This window comes from Zalophus californianus, chromosome 1 (assembly GCF_009762305.2).
Source record: "Zalophus californianus isolate mZalCal1 chromosome 1, mZalCal1.pri.v2, whole genome shotgun sequence".
In the NCBI taxonomy this organism is placed as follows: domain Eukaryota; kingdom Metazoa; phylum Chordata; class Mammalia; order Carnivora; family Otariidae; genus Zalophus; species Zalophus californianus.
Window position 1 is genome coordinate 11,478,960 of NC_045595.1, and position 19,520 is coordinate 11,498,479.

Below are 19,520 nucleotides of genomic sequence, written 5' to 3' on the forward strand. Positions count from 1 at the left end.
TTCCGGGGCAAGAGACTCTGATTGGCTCACCTTGAGTCAGGTGACCACCTCTGAGCCAATCAGTGGAGTCATCTGCCAAAGGCGGAAGCCGGAGCAAGCTCGCAAGCTAAATAGGTTCCACCCAAGACGGGAGCTCACACACTGGCGGTGGAGATAACAGAAGGCCCACCAGTACCACCGCCCACTTTACCTAGACACAGACCAGTGACGCGGAGTGCTAACTATTCCTTTATTAGGTGGTGAGGGGAGTGGGGGCTGTACAATGCAAGGCCCAGGAATTTAGCTACACAGGGATTGTGACCAGAAGCCACATTACAAAAACAGCCTAAAAATACTTCCATTCTGCCCCGTGGCTGGGCCAGGGGAGTGCCGGGGGGAAGGGGTGCCACCCAGGCGGCTCCTTCCCTTCCTGTCAGTCCCATATTTACAGGGAAACAAAGTGAAACGCACACATCTCCCCTGGTCCTCATGTTCTCACCAGCCTCCCCCACCCAGTTCACCAAGGGAGTGGCCCAGGCTCTAGGGTTGGGGGACCCGGGGCGGGCTCTCTGGGCCAGAAGGGCCCTTCCCCCCGGCAAAGCTATCGAACAAGTTCCATCTGGAATGCAGTGAAGTGAGGGAGGTGGGATAGGAAAGAGGCTCCCAAGTCTCACCCGACCCCTGCCCCGGAGGGTGCGCCCAAGGGTGCCTACTTGGTACACACCAGGGTTGTGTACTCGGTACACAGGATCCCGGTCATGCCTGTGTACTCGGTACACAGAATCCAGCTTGGCCGAATGGGCCCACAGACTCAGCCCCACGGGGGCACTGGGGGGTTTGCAGGGGCAGGGAGTGTCTCCATATATATATTTTGTAAAAAATAATAATAATAATAAGTTTGCTTAAATGAATTTGTTTCTATACAAAATGTAAAAAAAAAAAAATAATAATAATCCACTCGTGTCAGAGTGTAAGGAGAGAGACCAGAGGAGGCAGGAAGGGAAGGAGGGAAGGAAGGATGGGGAAGGGGAGTGCAGGAGGAGGTCCCAGGCTCATCACAAGGCCCAGAGGGCGGGGGTCAGCCCGCACCCCCTATAAATAAAGGAGGACTGAAAAAGCCTAGGCTGGTGACCTATCTCAGTCAGCTTCAAGGGGGGGTGGGAGGGATACAGGAGGGCCGGGAGAGAGAGAAGAGAATGGTAAGGTCTAAAAAGAAAGGGAGAGAGTCAGGATGGGAGATCTGTTCAGCCCCCCAAAATCCAGGAACTGAAGAGCCTTCAGGCCAACACCTGCCTCTTGGGGGTCACTTCCGGTTGGGGCCCCAGCTGGGTCTGGGCCTGAGCTAGGGGGCCTGGGACGGAAAGGGGGAGCGGCTGGGCAGGCAGCGCCCCAGCGGCTGTGGCCGTGGGCCCGGTGGCAGTGGCTGGGCTGGGCGTGGAGTCTGACCAGTCCGAGAGGGAGGGAGGCGAGGGGCTGGCCCAGTGCTCGGGGGACTCGGGGGATGGGGTCAGGTAAGGGTGCTCGCTCGGAACCCTCAGGAAGCGGGCCTTGGGGGGGCTGCCGTGGGCGCCGGCTGCCGGGTACTCCTCGGCGTGTCCCGGGGCCGCCAGGTATGGCGGGGGCCGCTCCTGGGGGGACACGGGGGTCCCGGGGTTCAGCAGCTGGGGTCCCGGCGCCAGCGGCAGCAGGAACGAGGGCCCTGGCGGGGCAGGCGGAGGCAGCCGGGCCCAGTCGAGGGGAACGGCCACGGGGTTCAGCAGACCCAAGCTGAGCACGCAGCCCCCGGGGGGCTGACGCCCTAAACCCGCCCGGCCCGCGCCACCAATCTGAGCCAGGGACACGGCCGTGGCGGTGGCTGCTGCGTAGGGCCCCTCAAGGGAGAAGCCGCCAGGGGACGCAGGGGGCCCACCGAAGGGCCGCGGGGAGTCCAGCGAGTCCACGGGCGACAGCGTGACTGAGCTCTCGGCCAGGGGACCCGGGCAGGCCAGCGTCAGCTTCTTGCCCCGCCCCCGGGCGCCCTGTGGCCCCAGCCCCGCCTTCCCCGGTGGCCTCCGGCTCTTCTTGCCCCCCGACTGTGCCACCTTGAGGCCGGGGAGGAAGGCCCCGGGTGGACAGAGGAGGGGCCCCAGGCCATGAGGACCGTGAGGGCTGCGGGGCCCACTGGGCTGGTCCAGCAGGCGCACGATGTCCTGGTGCAGCCGCTCCTGGGCCACATCCCGCGGCAGCCTGTCCAGGTGGTCTGTGATCTCACGGTTGGCAAAGTGGTCCAGCAGCAGCTTGGCAGCCTCATAGCTGCCCTCTCGGGCGGCCAGAAACAGTGGAGTTTCCTCCTGAAGGGGGTGGGGCACAGAACCCCCGAGATGTCAGCATCGCAAGAGCCAGGATTAACCCCTGGCCAACGTCTCATAGGCCCCTAGCCCCTGGTGGACACTAAGAGGGAAGAATTCACACTCTCCAGCCCAGCAGAGTTGGATGGAATCCCAGCTCTGCTAAGGGAAACTGGGCAAGTTCTTTCTTTTAAAGCACTTTCATCCAGGACCTACTAAGCACCATGCCCCAGAGCCAGGACTATATGAAAGTGAGACACTTGCTTTAGGCATAAAATTTAAGGGGTGTCAAAAACCAGTCATCAAAATAAATGATATTTTAATGCATTACTTTTTAATTTAAGATTATTGCAAAAAAAATCCATAATGAATAAAATATCAAAATGTCAGACTACCCCTGTGCCCCTCTGACCCTCACTCTTCCCATTTATAAAATGAGGAGAGTAATTCCACCTTGCAAGGGTTTTAAAACAATGATCATAACAGTTATGTTTTACTGAGTATCTGCTAAGCATTTTACAAATTTCACTGAATCCTCAGGAGACAAAAGTGAGGTGGGTACTGGTGCTTCCCCACCTCACAGATGAGGACAGTAAAGTTCAGAGATGTTAAGCAATTTGCCCAAGGTCACACAGCAACTGCCACAGGCTTTCTCCTCTGATCCACTGTTGGAGGTTGGTAGGTCCAAATCCTATCCCTGAAACCTGGCTGCAGGCAGGATGAATGCCCCCACTAACCTACCCCACCCTGCTCTTTGCCACATTTAGGGGGTTGTGCCAGGGCTGACTGCCTGGTGAGTCAAGGGCTGGGGCTCACCTTGCTATCCTGCATGTCCTTGTTGGCTCCATTTTTGAGCAGGGCCAAGGTGGCCTCCACATTGTTGACGGCTGCTGCCCAGTGTAAAGCTGATTTCCCTGGGTGGGGCGGGGGGTGGGGGGAAGAAGTCAGGGTTAGAACTGGGTTCATTTGCTAGGATCCCATGGCAGAGGGAAAGGAAGTATCTAGAATATAACCTGGAGGGGGGGGGGAAGACCTGCCACAGAGTGTCTGAACATGTGTTTGTGTCCATGTATGTGGAGTGACTCTCTGTCCAAGGGACCACCGTGTGTGACTGTCCATACACGGGGGGGTACTATGTGGGGTGCTGGTTGTAGCCACCAGGCACATATTGCTCTTTAGATTTAAATTAATTACAACTAAACAGCATAGGTGCCAAGACCATTCAATGGGGAAAGGAGAGCCTTCTCAACAAATGGTCTGGGACACCTGGCTCTCCACATGCAAAAGAATGAAGTTGGATCCCTACCTCACACCAAATACAAAAATTAACTCAAAATGAATCAAAGACTTAAACGTAAGAGCTCAAGCTACAAAACATTCAGAGGAAAACATAGAAGTAAAACGTCATGACCTTGAATTAGGCAAAGGATTCTTAGATATGACAACAAAATACAAGCAGCAACAACAAGAGAAATCGATAAATTGGACATCACCAAAATTAAAATGTTTGTGCTTCTAAGTGAAAAGAAACCCTACAAAATGAGAAAAATAGTTATAAACCATATATCTAATAAGAGACTTATACCTAGAACATATAAAGAACTCATAACTCAATAATAAAAAGACAAAAACCCACTATGTTAACTATACTGGAATTAAAATTTTTTAAAAAATAAAATAAAAAAGACCCAAAAAATGACAAAAACCCAATTTAAAAATGGGCAAAGGATCAGAACAGACATTTCTCCAAAGAAGATCTACAAATGGCCAATAAGCACAGGGAAGCACACTCAATTATCACTAGCCATCAGGGAAATAAAAATGAAAACCACAATGAGATACCAATTCACACCCACTAGGAAGGCTAGCACAAAAGACAGACAATACCATCTGTTTGGGAGGACGTGAAGAAACTGGAACAACTGGAACCCTTGTGCACTAATGGCAGGGACATCAAACAGGGGCAGGCGCTATGGAAAACAGTCAGGCCACTCCTCACAAGGTTCAACACAGAGTGATCACATGACCGTATGACCCAGACCCAGCAATTCTGCTCCTGAAAGTTTACCCAAGAGAAATGAAAACCACACGTCTACACCAAAACTTGTACATGAATGTTCATAGCAGCAATAGCCAAAAAGTAGAAACTCCCCTAAGGTCCATCAATGGATAAACTGATAAACAAAATGTATATCCATACAATGGAATATTATTTGATCATTAAAAAATCACAAACAAAAGTACCAGTCCCTGCTACCGCACTTCATAAACCTTAAAAACAATATGCTGAGCAAAAGAAGCCAGCCAAAAAAGACCATATATTATTGGATTCCACTTATAGGAAATATTCACAGTAGGCAAATCCATCGAGAGAGAAAGTACGTTCGTTAGTGGTTGCCCAGGGCTAGGAAGACAAGATTGGAGGGGGTCAGCTAATGGTGAGAGCTTGTTTTCCAGGTGATGAAAATGTTATAAAATGTATTGTGAGGATAGTGGCACAACTATGTGATTATACTAAAAGCCACTGGATGTTATACTTTCAGTGGCTGAATTGGATGGTATGTGAATTATATTTAAATAAAGCCTTAAAAAAAAAAAGGCAGGCAAAACAAAGGTTAAAAAATTAAATGAAGGCGCCTGGGTGGCTCAGTCGGTTAAGCATCAGCCTTCGGCTCAGGTCATGATCCCGGGGTCCTGGAATCAAGCTCTGCATCGGGCTCCCTGCTCAGCAAGGAGTCTGCTTCTCCCTCTGCCTCTGCCCCTCCCCCCCCAACTCATGCTCTCTCTCTCTCTCTCTCTCTCTCTCTCTCTCTCAAATAAATAAATAAAATCTTAAAAAAAAAACTAAATGAAATAAGACATTTGGCTCTTCATTCCCCCTAGCCACATTTCAAGGGCTCCAAAGCCACCACACTGGACAGCAGAGACCAAGAGTATTTCCATCTTCACAGAAAGTTCTATTGGACAGCAGTCCTCCAGAGCCACAGTTCTCAACCGGGGTGATCCCCCCACCCAGGGGCATTTGCCAATGTCGGAAGACATTTTGGGTTGTCACAACTAGGGAGTGGGGTGCTGCTAGCATCTAGTGGGTCAAGGCCAGGGATGCCAGCTTAGTATCCTACATTGCAAGGACAGCCCTCCGCACGAAGAATCATCCATCATCCCAAGTGTAAATGGGGTAGAGGTTGAAAACACCTGCTTCAAAGGGTGTTTATGAGCATCTGAGTGTGTCTGCAGCCATGTGAGGTGCTCTGGTCATGAGGGCAGGTTATGAATCTGCACCGGCGGGGACCTGGGCCCGCAAGCCGCCTCCACAGAGGCAGTTACATCACGTGGGGATTTGGCCAATGTGCAAACGTAGTACGCCAGCTGTCCAGCAGAGGGCAGCAGAGCAGGTTCTTCTAACAAAGCGGATGGAAATGAAGTGTCTTGGGGAAGGCCACCTTTTTCTAAGTCACTGAGGTGTCATATGGGCTAGGGGAGGCCATAAAAAAAGAAAAAAAAAACATGTGAGTTTAAGTCCATGTCGAAGCCCTATTGTATGTGCATGAGTTTCAGTGATCGGGTCTCAAGATAATTCACATAAGACAGTCAGGGCCCAGGTGATACCCTCTCAGCCTCCACCCACTGCTACTCCCCACAGCTTACCAAGCTCATCCACAGCATTGACATCAGCATGGCTGGCAATGAGCTCTTCCACCATGCCCTCCACCGCCAGGCGGGCGGCCAGGATTAGTGCCGTAGAGCCATCCGCCATGCGGGCATCCAGGTCTGTGGAGCGGTTCCGGATGAGAATCTAGAAGAGAAAGCATGCAGAAGGGAGGGTCATGGCAGAAACAGAGGGACCAGGAGCATCTGTAAGTCCTCTGAGTTCCCCAACCACCTCCCACCCCCCCGTCCCCTAGACTCCATGAAGTTCGGGAAGCAGCTATCTGCCGGCCACCGTATATCACCATTTAACAGATGAGAAAAACAAAGCTCTATTTTGCAGGACCAGGGCTCAAACCCAGGTCTGCCTGATGCCTGTGCAAGCTCCAAAGTCCAAAGGGGCAGGTGCATCTCACCTGGAACACGCCCTGGGCATCCGCGGTGACAGCAGTGTGCAAAGGAGTGCGCCCTGAGTGGTCCTGGGCATTGGTGTCTGCCCCAGCATCCAGCAACCGCTTGGCTGCATCAGCCCGGGCGTAGCGGGCAGCCAGGTGCAGGGCTGTCTCCCCTGTGCGGTCAGTCCGTGCCCCAAGCTGGGCTCCCTGGCAGATCAAGTCTGAGATGATGCTGGCTGATGTGTCTTCTGCTTCATCCTCCTCAGGGGGCATTGGCTCCAGGGCCCCCCCACAGAAGGAGGCCAGCATCAGTGGAGTGAAGCCATCTGCGGGGACCAGGAGTATGTCAAAGGGAGGTGGGCACAGGGGCCTTTCCAGGGACTACTATTGAGGGCACTGCATTAGGAGGAAGTGGGACACATGAGAGCACAAGAGGGAATGGCGTGCGCGTGCGCGCGCGCACACACACACACACACACACACACACACACACACACCTGTGTCAGGTACCCCAGAAACCAACCCAGGATGAGGATTCACAGGCAGCCCTTCCGTGATTTGTCACGGTAGAGGATCCAGGAGGGAGGGAGGGAGGAGCAAGCATTCAGCCTCAGGCAAATTCCCAGGGGTTTACTTCAGCCTGATCCTGAAGGGGGACCCTGGAGGCTGAACTGTGCCTCAAGCTGTAATCCGGCTCCAGGCAAAGGAGGTGTGCCTTTCACACGCCCCCACCCACTGGTAAAGAGCCACCCCAGGGACATAAAATCCCAGGCACCTCAGACCCTGGTAGCCTGAGGAATTTCAAAAGAGAGCCATAGGTGCAGGCCATTTGGAACAAAAGCAAAATGAGCTGGGGGAGGACTACCCTGAAATGTGGCAAAGGCGGATCCAAGAGGATCCAAATAATGTGATCTGCTACCTTCTGCATGAGCATTTGCCCCTGTTTCCCTTAGGGAGCCACGTGCACCCCACTCCCCATCCTCAAGCCCTGGGTAGCGCTAGGGGCCTTAGCCCCGCCCCTTGCAGTTAATCTGCATATTCCAGCCCCCAGGGCACACTGATTAATTGAGGGATGGGCACGTGACTGCAGCCCATCCAGTCAGAAGTCATCCCGGGACGTCTGCTGGTGCCGCTGCGGGTCTGGGCCTGTGGCTACCGTGCCCCCAGGGGAAAGCCTCCCCGGGCTGGAGCCACGAGGCCGTGAGTCCTGGACCCAAATATCCGTGATGCTTCCAGTTACCAGAGCCAGTAAACTCGTTTGAGTTGGGCTATCATCACAACCCAGAGTCCTGATTAACACACACCCCCACAGACGGATGCTGGACACACCCTACTCTCCCCAGAACCCAGACCCAGATGCAACTTTTCAGAAGTAGGATGGGGAAAGGGCATCCTTGGAGGGGAGGCCCCGTGGCTGACCTGGGCCTCGCACATTGACATCCATGCCATCAGCATCCACATCGCCCTGCGGGGGTGTCAGCGCCATGGCTGGTGCCACACGGATGTCTGCGGCAACCAGGTGGTGTTGGGTCCACTGGCGGCAATCCACAGCATCCTCAGCCCCCACACAGGGCTCCTCTACCTGAAGGCATAAGGACCAGGGCTCTCACAAAGAGCTGGGAGAGAGATAGTCAGAGGGACAGTCTGGGCGCCCTCACAGGTTCCTCTCACGGAGGTGCGCACTCACAGCCCCAAGAAACCCTGAATATCCGGCTTCTCTTATACATACGGAAACAGGAAATTGACATACTGGAGCTCACAGAACTCATAAAAGGAAGAACTGGGATTCTACTCTGGGTTGGAAGTGGGGAGGGCTAGGAACCCAAGGAGGTGATCAAAGAAGAGACACAGAGCATAGCACCTGTCAGCACACGCCTGTCTATACACTAGACATAACACACCAAAAGTGAAGAGGACCGTCCCATGACAACTGTATCAAGAAGAATAAAATACTTAGAATTAAATTTAACAAAAGAAACGCAAAACTTGTATTCTGGAAACTATAAATCACACTGGTAAAAAAAAATGTGGGGGCGGGGGCAGGTGATCCTTTATGGATCAATTATAATCTGAGAAAAGGGTGATTGGCTGGGAGGGAAAGAGAGAAGCAGGGGGAAGCTCTGGATACCATGTGGGGCTCCTACCCAGTACCATGAACATGAACATGAGGTATCAGGGCAGAATAGTCATACACAAATGTATTGATTTACCTTCACAAGCATGGGCCCTGGGCCCCTGGCAGGAGCTTGATAGAGTTCAGGCTCAGGGTCCAAAAGGCATAGTGATGTTATGAAAACAGGACGGGTGTATTCTTAACTAGCCCGCCAGGACATTTAAGAGCCTTCGGGCACCAAACACAGCCTGATCAAGCCAGACCTGAGCTTAAGGACCCAGGTAGAGAGTTGAATTTCATGGAAGGGGAGAGCCAGGTGATGGGCAGCTGTCCCATCCTCCCTGACCCTTTCTGGTTAGCTGTCCATCAGCTGGCAAATCACACGAGAGCTCTGAGCTTCTCATTAGCAAAATCAGGATAATGCTGTCATTCTGCAATCCGAAAACGCCATCAAAAACATATTGCGCTATCTACTTAATACCCACTTTGGGATGAGAAAGAAAAAGAAAAGCCTGAGGTGAACAGATTTCTTCAGGTGTCAATTGTAATAGATGTCTCCATTTCACAAACATTAAAATCTAGGCAGGGGGTGCCCCCGGTGGCTCAGTCAGTTAAGCATCAGACTCTTGGTTTTGGCTCAGGTCACGATCTCAGGGTGGTGAGATTGAGCCCCATATCGGGCTCCAAGCTCAGCACAGTCTGCTTGAGCTTCTCTCTCCTTCTTCCTCTGCCCCTCCCCCTGCTTGTGCGTGCACTCTCACTCACTGGCACTCTCTCTCTCATAAATAAAGGGGAGAGGCAGGCTGAGAACTGCCTCTAGGCAGGGAGAGGCAGCAGAGAACTGAGGTGTATATTAATAGCTGCTTTATAGGGTCCTCATAAAAATGAAATAAGATGCTCATGTGTGTGTTCAAGACATTCAGCAAGTAGAAAGAAATGCTAGCAGGAACCTGTTACAGACAGAACGGTGCTCCTCCAAAAGTCAGATGCTGAAGCCCTACCCTCCAACATGATTATATTTGGACGTAGGACTTTAAGGAGGTAATTAAGCCGAAACAAGGGCATAAGGGTGGGGCCCTAATGCAATAGGGCTGACATCCTTTTAAGAAAAGGCAGAAACACCAGGGCTCTCCCCCTCCAGGCACATGGAGGAATGCCGTGTGAGGACACATGGAGAAGGCAGCTGTTTGCAAGGCCAGAAGAGAGCCCTAACCAAGAACCAACCCTGCCAGCACCTTGATCTTGGACTTCCAGCCCGCAGAACTGTGAGAAAATAGGGATCTGTTGTTTAAGCCCCCCAGTCTGTGGTATTTCGTAATGGCAGCCCAAGCTGACTAAGAGCCCATGGGTGTGGCCCCAGCAGAGGACATGGTGTTTAAAACCAGCTAGGAGCACTTTCAGCCCGGGCACGCTGGACAAAGTTGGACCCAGCAGAGAGAAAGCAGAGTCACTGTCTGGGCCAGGGGCAGGAAAACCCCCACCCTGGCCTGGGAGCAGGGGCCTGGTTAAAGAGGGGCACGATGAGGCAGATGCCATGACTGTTCCCCCAGAGCCGAGGAGAGCAGAGATTTCCCCTGACTCTTCCCCTGGCCATTGGGGCCTCCACCCAGGACCCTGAGGGCAGGGGTCAGAGAAAGGGGCAGAACCTTCAGTCGCTTAGCCTCTGGGCACTCCGTGTCCATCCAGTCTGTGGCCACCTCCCCCATCAGACTCTCGCTCTTGGCCATGTTCCTGTGGGGACAATGGGAACGGGGCAGGGGAGAGGAGACAATGGAGATGGGCAACCTGATAGGCGAATTTGGGGTGGGATCAGAGAAGAGCTCCCAGAGGCCAGGTCTGGGTCTAGGGTTGGGTTCTGGGGTCCTGGGTCAGTAGGCACAGGAGACAGGGTCAAGATACAGGGTCCAAAGAGAGCATGCAGGATGAAGTCAAGGTCGCAGTGGTGGGGGGGGTAGTCAGGGGTTATGATGGGTGGCGGCCAGGGTCTTAAGGTGGAATTGGGGAAGGGACAGGAGTGGGGTCAGGGGTCAGAACAGTGGGCTATGGGATAGGTGAGGGTCACAGGCATGTAGCAGGGATTATAGAAGATGACATGAGGATGCAGTTGTCCTCGCCACAGGTGAGAGATGCAGCCAGGATCAAGGATGCTGCATTGAGGAGTAAAGAGGTCATGGGGTCACGGGAGAGGGGTAAATTCAGGGGTTAGGTCAGGTCAGGGTGGGGTTGGGGGTCTTGAGGGACACATCAGGGAGTTGGAGGCGAGGCCCAGGGCCAAGGCCAGGATTGAGGATCATGGAGAATGAACGCTGAGTTGGGGGTGGAAAGAGGGTCAGAATGGGGTCAAAGGTCAGAGTGAGTTAGAGTCAGAGGTGGTACTGGGGGGTCATAGAGCATAGGGTCAGGGATCAGTGAGGGGTTGAGGTGCAAACAGGGATCATGAGGCCAGCAGTCATGTGGGAACAAATCTGAGAATGAGGGTGAAGTCAGAGAGGCCAGGATCAGGGCAGGGTCACGGTGGGGTCAGAGTAGGATTTGAGTCAAGGGAACTGAGATACAGGAAATGGGGTGAGGGGGGTCATGAGTCCGGGGTGATCCCCAGGGATCATGGAGTCAGTTAGTGGTCAAGGAGATGAGCACAGGCGTCTGGGCTGGGGTCTGAAGTTAGGGTCCGCTTGGGATGAGAGGTCAGAATCGGGTCAAAGTGGGCTCAAGGACTCCCAAGACCCCCCCCACACACACACACAGGCATGGAGAGTGGGCAGGGTCCTTACTTCATGCCCAGCGCATCTTGGCCCACGGGCTCCCGCCGGCCCTTGTGGCCGGCAGCCACATCCTTGTGGAGCGCGAAGCCCTCGGGGAACCAGAGGGTGCTGTGCTCGCGCTTGCGCCGGGCGACCATGACACCCAGGACGAGGATGACCAGCAGGAAGACGGCGCTGGCGGCCAGCAGGGGAAGCAACGGCACACTTGGCTCTGGCAGCTCCAGCGGCTCCCCTGTGGGCGGGAAGCGGGGGGGGGGGGGGGGGGGGGGGCAGGGCTTCAACCACAGGCCAGGGCCCGCCCCCCGCGGAGCCCCGGCTCCACCCTCGCCTCCCACGGGTGGCGGGGGGGGGGCCCGGGCCTCACCCCGAACGGCACGCAGCGGGTACGGGAAGTCAAGGCGCTCCACGGCCGACAGCGCTCCCAGGTAGTCGGCCGCGCTCTGCGCATCAGGGAAACAGTGGTCATTCTCGGGCGACTGCAGGCACAGCCGGTTGTCAATCTCCAGCATCACCACAGAGCTGCAAGGACACGAGGGAAGGACAGGCGGGTTCCATGGGGCACCTGCTGTAAGCCAGGCACAGAGCCCCATCCCAGGGACTCAGAGGAGTCCTCTCCTCTCACCATGTTGCCAGGGCCCACCTGCCCCCAGTCTGGCATCCAACCCACCACGCCCCAAAACCAGTCTTGCTGTGGCCACCAGTGACCCCTTGGCCACGAATCCAGGGGGCATTGTTTTCATGTCAACATCTCTAGTGGATGCCGTTGGCGCACACCCAGGTCTGCAGCTTCTAACAGCTGACGGCCGCCTCTTCTCCAGAAAACTGACCTCAGCAAAGTGGGGACCTCTTCATTTGGGAGGTGACACCCCTTAGGGCAGCCCTCAGCCCATGACTGGCGGATACAGGGTATACAAAGTGGCCCTTTAGAGGGCGCCTGGGTGGCTCAGTCGGTTAAGCGTCTGCCTTCGGCCCAGGTCATGATTCCAGGGTCCTGGGATCGAGCCCTGTGTCAGGCTCCCTGCTGAGCGGGGAGTCTGCTTCTCCCTCTCCCTCTCCCTGCCGCTCCCCCTGCTTGTACTTTCTCTCTCTCTAACAAAAAATAAAAAACCTTTAAAAAAAAAAAAAAGCAAAGTGGCCCTTCTGTCTCAAGGGGGAACGGACTCTAGGGTGCTATTCGTGCTCTAGAGCTCCCTGAGGGATCGCGCTGAGGCCAGACTGAGACCCCTTCCTGCCCCATCCTGCGTCCCTCATCCCCTCTCTCCTGAGAGCACCCCTTCCATGCGGCACATACATCTGACTCCCCATCTCAGACTCTCCAAACTCCCTCTTGCCTTGAGATCCCTAGTGCCGCACGGCCCAGTTCTCCTGCTATCTCTCTGGCTACTCCTCCTCTTTTTTGAGCTGATTTCCCTCAACCAATCCTTAGGTCTCAATGTCCCCAGATCATTCTTCTGTCCCCACTTCTTTGAGTCCCTCCCATGGCTTCAACAACCCTTTTATCTTTCTTGTGCATATCTTCAGCCTCTGGCTGTCTCCTAGGGGGGAGGCTCCACGATACCCCCAGACTCCTCAGATTCTGCAAGCCTGAATGTGACCCCTGTTTATCATCCTGTGTCCTTATCTCGATGAGACCCCCCCCCCGGCCCCACCGCCCCCAGATACCCTATCCCCACACCCAGGGAACATCCAGGGACTGGTAGGTCAGCCACCCGACTCCATCCACTCCCCCATTCCAGCTGTCCCTGTCAGAGCCCATGTCCTCTGTCTCTAGAATCCAGCCCTCCTCTGTCAGGGGCCCCCTCCCTGCTCAGAGGCCACACCTCCCTTCTGGCCTCTCTCCCAGGCCACCATCAGGAAAATTCTGTTTTCCATTTCTAAAAAAAAATCAAAAACTACACATGCCCTTAACCACTCTGCTCCCCAGAGGACCCTTGCCGGTACCCGGAGGCACTTCTGGTTGTCACATCTTGGGGGGACGGTGGGGGGTGGAGGCCAAGCACGCTGCTGCTGAGCATCCGGTAGCACACAAGACAACCCCCTACAGCAAAGAATGACTCAGCCCCAAATGACAGAGGTGCTGAAGGTGGGACATGCTGGTCACATCACCAGGAAGGCTCCCCAAGATGTTAAGGGAAGTGAAACACCCAAGACCTGATGAGCAGGGACCCTCCCCTCCCAGATCAGCACCCCAAGGAACCTCACGGCTCCTCCAGGGTGGAGCTCTCACCCGATCACCTCGGGGGCCAGCTCCCGCCTGTTCCGGGATTCGGAGCCAGGACCAGGCCGGTGGTAAGGAAAGACCATGGCCTGGCCGTGTTCGTCCAGGCGGAAGCGCAGCGAGGTGCGCAGGATGCCGCTGAGCCGCTGCAGGAAGTCGGCGCTGGAGCGCAGCAGCTCCTCGGGCGGCAGCAGCACGGTGAGCACCAGCACACCGCGGGCCAGCAGGGCCGGCACCTCGCCCGCACAGTCCAGCCCGTCCCAGCCGCACTCCTCCGTGTTGCAGCCCTGGTCGCAGCGGCCATCGGCAAAGTGGTCCGCACAGTACTTCTCGTACACTGGGCTGAGGGAGGGGGGAGTGGGGTCAGGGTCATCGAACACCCCTTCACGCGCACGGGAGAGCACCCAGACTCCAGAGACACAAGGGGGACAGACGGTGAAAGCACAGAGAGCTAGAAGGCATCCGAAAGGTGTCAGGGCTTCTGCAAATCCAGTCGTTCCTTCAGAAACTAGTCATAAATAAATATTGACAGATGCCCGCTGTGTGTTGGATGCTGCTATAGGCCTCCAGGATATGGCTCAGACACAAATCCTTGCCCAGGAAGAGGAGGCATTCCAGTGGGCAGAGACAGACATTAAAAGAGATGAATGAGCAGCAGAATACACAGCATTTCAATTACACATCAGTCAAAGCTAAATATAAACACACACATACACACACGGTGCTACATGGAATTAAATGCTAAGGAGAAACATAAAGCAAGGGAAGTACTGGGGGAGGCCAGGGAGGAGCTCACTGAGAAGGGGCTGCTGTTTGAGCAAAGGCTTGAAGGAGGTGAGGGAGGAGCCATGTAGCTTCCTGAGGGAAGAGGGTTCCAGGCAGAGGGAACAGCAGTGCAGTGCAAAGACCCTGAGGTGCGTCCAAGCCTAGGGTATCTGAGAAATGGCAGAGGCCAGGGTGTTTGGAGCAGGGTGGGTGAGGAGGAAAGTGGGGGTAATAAAGACAGGGAGACAAAAAATGAGGGAAGCGTTCTAGGCAGACAGAGGGACAAAAGAGGCAGAGCACAGGGATGGACCGATGGAATGCCTGGGACGGAAAGACAGCACTCATGAATAGACAGAGACAGGGGCAGGAGATGGGCAGGGAGGGACAGGTAGGGGCATGGACAGATGAATGGGCATATAGGGAGGCAAAAAGGGTGAGTAGATGGACAGAAGGACAGACAGAAGAGGTACATGGATGCACATGGATGAAGAGGCACAGATGAACAGACAAATGAGGCACATGGACAAACTGGCATACAGTCAGACGGATGGACAGATGAGGCCCAAGAATGGACCAGAAGAGTGTAGGCAGGGGAGCCTGGGAGGCTCAGCGGGTTAAGTGTCTGCCTTCAGCTCAGGTCATTATCCTCAGGTCCTGGGATCGAGCCCCAAGTCGGGCTCCCTGCTCAGCGGGAAGCCTGCTGCTCCCTCTGCCCCTTCCCCCCATGTTGCGCTCTCGCTCTCTCTCTCTCTCTCAAACGAATGGATAAAATCTAAAAAAAGAAGAAGAAGAAGAAGTAGACAAACATTTGGGTGTACTGAGGGACGAAAGGAATTCACAGATGGACAGAACAAAGCCCAAAGATGGACAAACAGGACATAGGGAGAGACAGATGGAGCGCACAAGCAGAAAGAAAGACAGACGGATGGACACACTGATGGACAAACAGGTCATGTCTTGTGTGGACGGAGGGACAGACAGCAGTGGCACATGGGCAGGCAGATGAGCCGCACAGACAAACAGCACTCAGACAAACAGCACTCAGACAGGCAGACAGGGTACACGAAGAAGCCGAGGGGGCCAGTGAGTGGACATCCAACAGACAGTCGAAGGGTGGACTGACAGGCCAGTGAAAGGGCGGATAGGGCGGGGCCCACGGATGGGCAGGTGTGGCACACGGACGGAGAAGACGCAGACCGAGGCGAGCGGTCAGACAGACCGGTCAAAGGGACGACAGACAGACGGAGGGGCTCACTTGCAGGCTCGCTCGCGGCCGCCCGCGCGGCAATCGAAGTTGTCGTAGAGGCAGGCTGGCGAGCTGCAGGCGGGGTCACAGCGACTGTTGTTGAAGAGGCGCCAGCACTGCAGCGCCGCGCACTGCCGCCAGGGGTCGCCCACGCTCAGCGAGCAGTCGCCGCCGTCCCAGCCGCAACCCGGGCTGTTGCACTCGCGGTCACAGCGCTTGTCCCCGCTCTTGGCCTCGCAGGCTGCGCTCGGGCACAGAGGCTCCTCCGGGGCCTCGGGCGCCGCCGCGGGCGCCTCGCAGCGCGCTCCGGCCCAGCCCGGCGCGCACGTGCAGCGGAAGAAGGGGGCGAGCGGCGCGGGGCGGCAGGAGCCACCGTGGAGGCACGTGGAGGCCACGCAGCTGGCGTTGGCGGCCACCGGCGGCGACCCCCGCGCGCCCCGGCAGGCGGGCCCCGACAGTCCGGGGGGACAGGCGCAGCGCGGCCCACGGACCGTCTGCTGGCACGGGACGCCCGCCGGACACTGCAGCTCCCGGCAGGAGCGCGCCACCCTCTCGCAACGCGGGCCCCAGAACGGCTGGAGATGGGAGATGGGATCCGGTTGGAGAAAGAGAGGGGAGGGAGGGATTTGCAAGGGAGAAGAGAGAGAGGGGAGGATAGGGGGTCAAGGCTTGAGAAGGTTGAGCCTCCAATCTCCCCAGGTCCCGCCCAACCTCTCCCTTGCCCACTGAAGGCCCCACCTTGCAGAAAAGCCCCGCCTTCCCCAGGAGGCCAGGTCTCCAAACCCCAGTGCCTCCTCCCCCGCCCCACAAAGACACACACACTCTCTCTCTCTCTCCAGGTATTTTCAGTATTTCTCAGGAACCCCCTTCCCTTCCACCTCTTCTCCCCTAAAGCCACGCCCTCTAGCGAGGCCACGCTCGCACTCCTCCCCCAGAGACACCGATGTGACCTACCGGAATGCAGTGACAGGTAAATGTCAGCACACCCCCAGGGCCTGGGCTGGGACGGCACTGGCCTCCGTGCTGGCATGGCTGGGACTCGCAGGGAGACAGGACAGTCTGACAGCGGGGACCTAGACAAGCAGGAGCTAGCGGATCAGCCACAGTGTAGGCACACAGGCAGGATCCCAGGGCAGCTGCCTCTCCCATGCTTACCTGTGAAGCCTGCTCGGCAAATGCAGTGGAAGCCCCCACCTGGGTCCTGCAGACAATCCCGAGTGTGTGCATCATGGCAGGCACCCGGGTGACACTCATTGATGTCCGCCTCACAGCGCAAGCCAGTGTATCCGGGGGGGCAGGTGCAGCGGAAGCCACCCACCAGGTCCACGCAGGTACCATTGTGCAGGCACCGGGGGCCCTGGTCCAGGGGTGGGCCTGGGCCACAGTCATCCTCATTAATCTCACAGAGCACGCCTTGGGGAGGGGAGGATGGGGGGGAGCAGTCAGGAGGGGATGGAGACCCAGTCTCCCATCCTGTCCCCCAACCCTAGCCCTGGCATACCCAGTGTTCCTGGGGGGCAGGAGCAGAGATAGCGGGCCACTAGGTCAATGCAGAAGCCACCGTGCTGGCAGGGCTGGGAGGCACACTCATCTACATCATCCTCACAGTTGTCCCCCATGTAGCCAGCTGGACACTGCAGTGATGTGAGACAGGGACCTCTAAGCCCAGAGGGACACAGATACTCCCCATGAAGACACAGAGATCACAGGACCAAAGGACATACAGTCTCATCCGACACACAGAGGAATGCCCTGTTTGCAGAAACACACACACACACACAGTACAAGGAAACACACCCACTCACAGAGGACACCCAGACACAGAGAGTTAGAGACACAGCCAGTGCAAAGGGACACACACATACAAATGCACAGGAGAGACATCCAGATGCCCAGATGTACCCAAGACACATACAACCAGAGATGCACTCGGACACCAGCACGTGCATTCATACCCAAAAGATGGGGCGCACAGAGGGATAGATACATCCAGGAAACAACCAAAGACAGAGGCACACCCAGACACACAGAAAGTCCTCAGATCAACCAAGAAATACACCCACAAGATTATACCCAGAGACACAAAAGCAAAAACCCAGACATGCCTAGGGAGACACACCCACACCAGGTCACAGACACACGGAAATGTGTGTGCAGACACACCCAGCATGACCAGCTCCCCTCTCCCCGACTCTGGGTGCCCCTTACCTCGCACACATAACCCCCCACATAGCCTCTGCAGGTGCCCCCATGTTGGCAGGGCTGGGCCAAGCAGGGGTCCACCTCCTGCTCACAGTGGCTGCCCGTGCGGCCTTCTGGGCACACGCAGTAGTGGGAATTGTCCTTGTCCACACACCGCCCACCTGTCTGACACAGCTCTTCCAGCCGTACCCCTGCGCAGAGGAGAGCCCGGTCAGGCACGGATTTGCCCCTCCCTGCCTGCATCGCTCACAGCATCACGGAACATCCCTGCGGCCATCAGTCACCAGGGCCTCACGCACACCCCATCGGGTTGTCACACAAGCCCCCGCCCAAACTGGCACGGGCTCAGTCACTGACACACAAACACATATCCACACCTTTGCTGCGCGCACTAGCTCAGTCACACACAGCATCACCGACATCATCCCAGCTACCTCGTGGTGACCGTGACACCATCCTGGCCCTGACCAGCTGTGCCACGTTACACATCCACCAACACTCAGCCACACACCCCATCCCGCCTGTATGCTCTGCCATAGCCTTACTGTATTCACATTAGCAAGATGTGCACACACCCGCTCCGGAGCCCCACACCCAGCCTCTGTGCTCCCCCTCACCGATCTGGGCTGCGGCCTCCCTGCAGGGCACACTCCGGATGTCACAGAGGCGGCCGCTCCACCCCGGGGGGCAAAGGCAGTAGAAGGTGGCCCCGGTCGGGGCACAGCGACCCCCGTTCTGACAGGGCGCGCGGCTGCACCAGTCTACCAGCGTCTGGAGGCGAAGGTGTCAGCGTCAGCACTCGAGGACCCCCGAGGAGCCGCACGGCAGCTTCTCCAGGGTCTCGGGCAGGCCCCTACCCCAGAACAGCCCTCCAAATTCTTCCCCCAGGCCCCCGGTGACCCCGCCCACCTGGCACTGCGCGCCAGTGAAGCCCTCCGGGCAGGTGCAGCGGAAGCCAGGGTGGGCAGCAGTGCAGACGCCCCCATGCAGACAGGGCCGAGAGAGGCAGGGGTCGGCCTCGTGCTGGCAGTGTGCGCCCGTGTAGCCGGGGCGGCACTGGCAGCTGAACGAGCTCACGCCGTCCACGCAGGTCCCGCCATGGAAGCAGGAGCTGGAGGGGAAGGGAGGGACGGGTCAGGCTCCGCCCCCATGCAGGCCCCGCCTTCCTGGCCCTTCCTCTCCCCCCCCCCCCCCCCGGCCCCCGTGGAGAGGGCACTCTTCTCTGACCCCTACCCCCCTACCAGAAGCCAAAGCCCCAGCAGAGGTCCCGCCCCTTCCTCTCCCTTAGCCCCAACTTACCAAGTACTTCAGACCTAAGGTGGGAGCCACGTGGAGGCCCTGCCCTGGCCTGACCTCACTCCCTTAGGAACCAGTGTCCCTAAGGTGACCTCCAAACAGATGCCCTGACCCTTCCCGGACACTGCTCCATCACGAATCAGAGCTGTGAGGTGGGTGCCATGCCGAGAACCCCCTTCCTGTCCCCACCCCTTCTCATGTTCCACACCCCATCCGACGCCAGGGTCCCTGAGCTCCCGGTAGAGGCCCCACACACCTGGGGCTGCAGTCCGGTAGGTCCTGCTCACAGTGGAAACCTCCATAACCAGGTGGGCAGGTGCAGGTAAAGGAGGCCACGTGGTCGGTGCACGTGCCCGGGCCACAGGGGCTGCTCAGACACTCGTCCACATCTCGGGCACAGTGGGGACCAGCGAAGCCAGGGAGGCAGGAGCACGAAAAGGAGTCCACGCCATCCTGACAGGAGCCACCATTCAGGCAGGGGTCTAAGGTCCAAAGGGAGAAGGCCTGGTCATACCCCTCGCCCCCCATCAGCCCAGCCTGACCCAGCCATGCCTCTCATAGCGGGGAAT

At 56.6% G+C, this 19,520-nt stretch overlaps 1 protein-coding gene across 1 annotated transcript in view; it reads right to left on the reverse strand.

Moving 5' to 3' along the window:
* Nucleotides 1-215: 215 nt before the first annotated feature.
* NOTCH3 (notch receptor 3) overlaps nt 216-19,520 on the reverse strand; it is a 32,664-nt gene continuing 13,359 nt past the window's right edge. The window contains exons 17-33 of the mRNA XM_027586918.1: nt 19,208-19,433; nt 18,565-18,766; nt 18,273-18,426; nt 17,662-17,846; nt 16,955-17,087; nt 16,609-16,866; nt 16,408-16,526; nt 15,463-16,028; nt 13,452-13,784; nt 11,589-11,743; nt 11,234-11,456; nt 10,109-10,193; nt 7,769-7,931; nt 6,371-6,675; nt 5,955-6,102; nt 3,123-3,220; nt 216-2,309 (exon numbers count right to left, since the gene is read on the reverse strand). Coding sequence (XP_027442719.1) covers nt 1,257-2,309; nt 3,123-3,220; nt 5,955-6,102; nt 6,371-6,675; nt 7,769-7,931; nt 10,109-10,193; nt 11,234-11,456; nt 11,589-11,743; nt 13,452-13,784; nt 15,463-16,028; nt 16,408-16,526; nt 16,609-16,866; nt 16,955-17,087; nt 17,662-17,846; nt 18,273-18,426; nt 18,565-18,766; nt 19,208-19,433 — 4,406 coding nt within the window. The 3' untranslated portion in view covers nt 216-1,256. The remainder of the gene's footprint in view (nt 2,310-3,122; nt 3,221-5,954; nt 6,103-6,370; nt 6,676-7,768; nt 7,932-10,108; nt 10,194-11,233; nt 11,457-11,588; nt 11,744-13,451; nt 13,785-15,462; nt 16,029-16,407; nt 16,527-16,608; nt 16,867-16,954; nt 17,088-17,661; nt 17,847-18,272; nt 18,427-18,564; nt 18,767-19,207; nt 19,434-19,520) is intronic.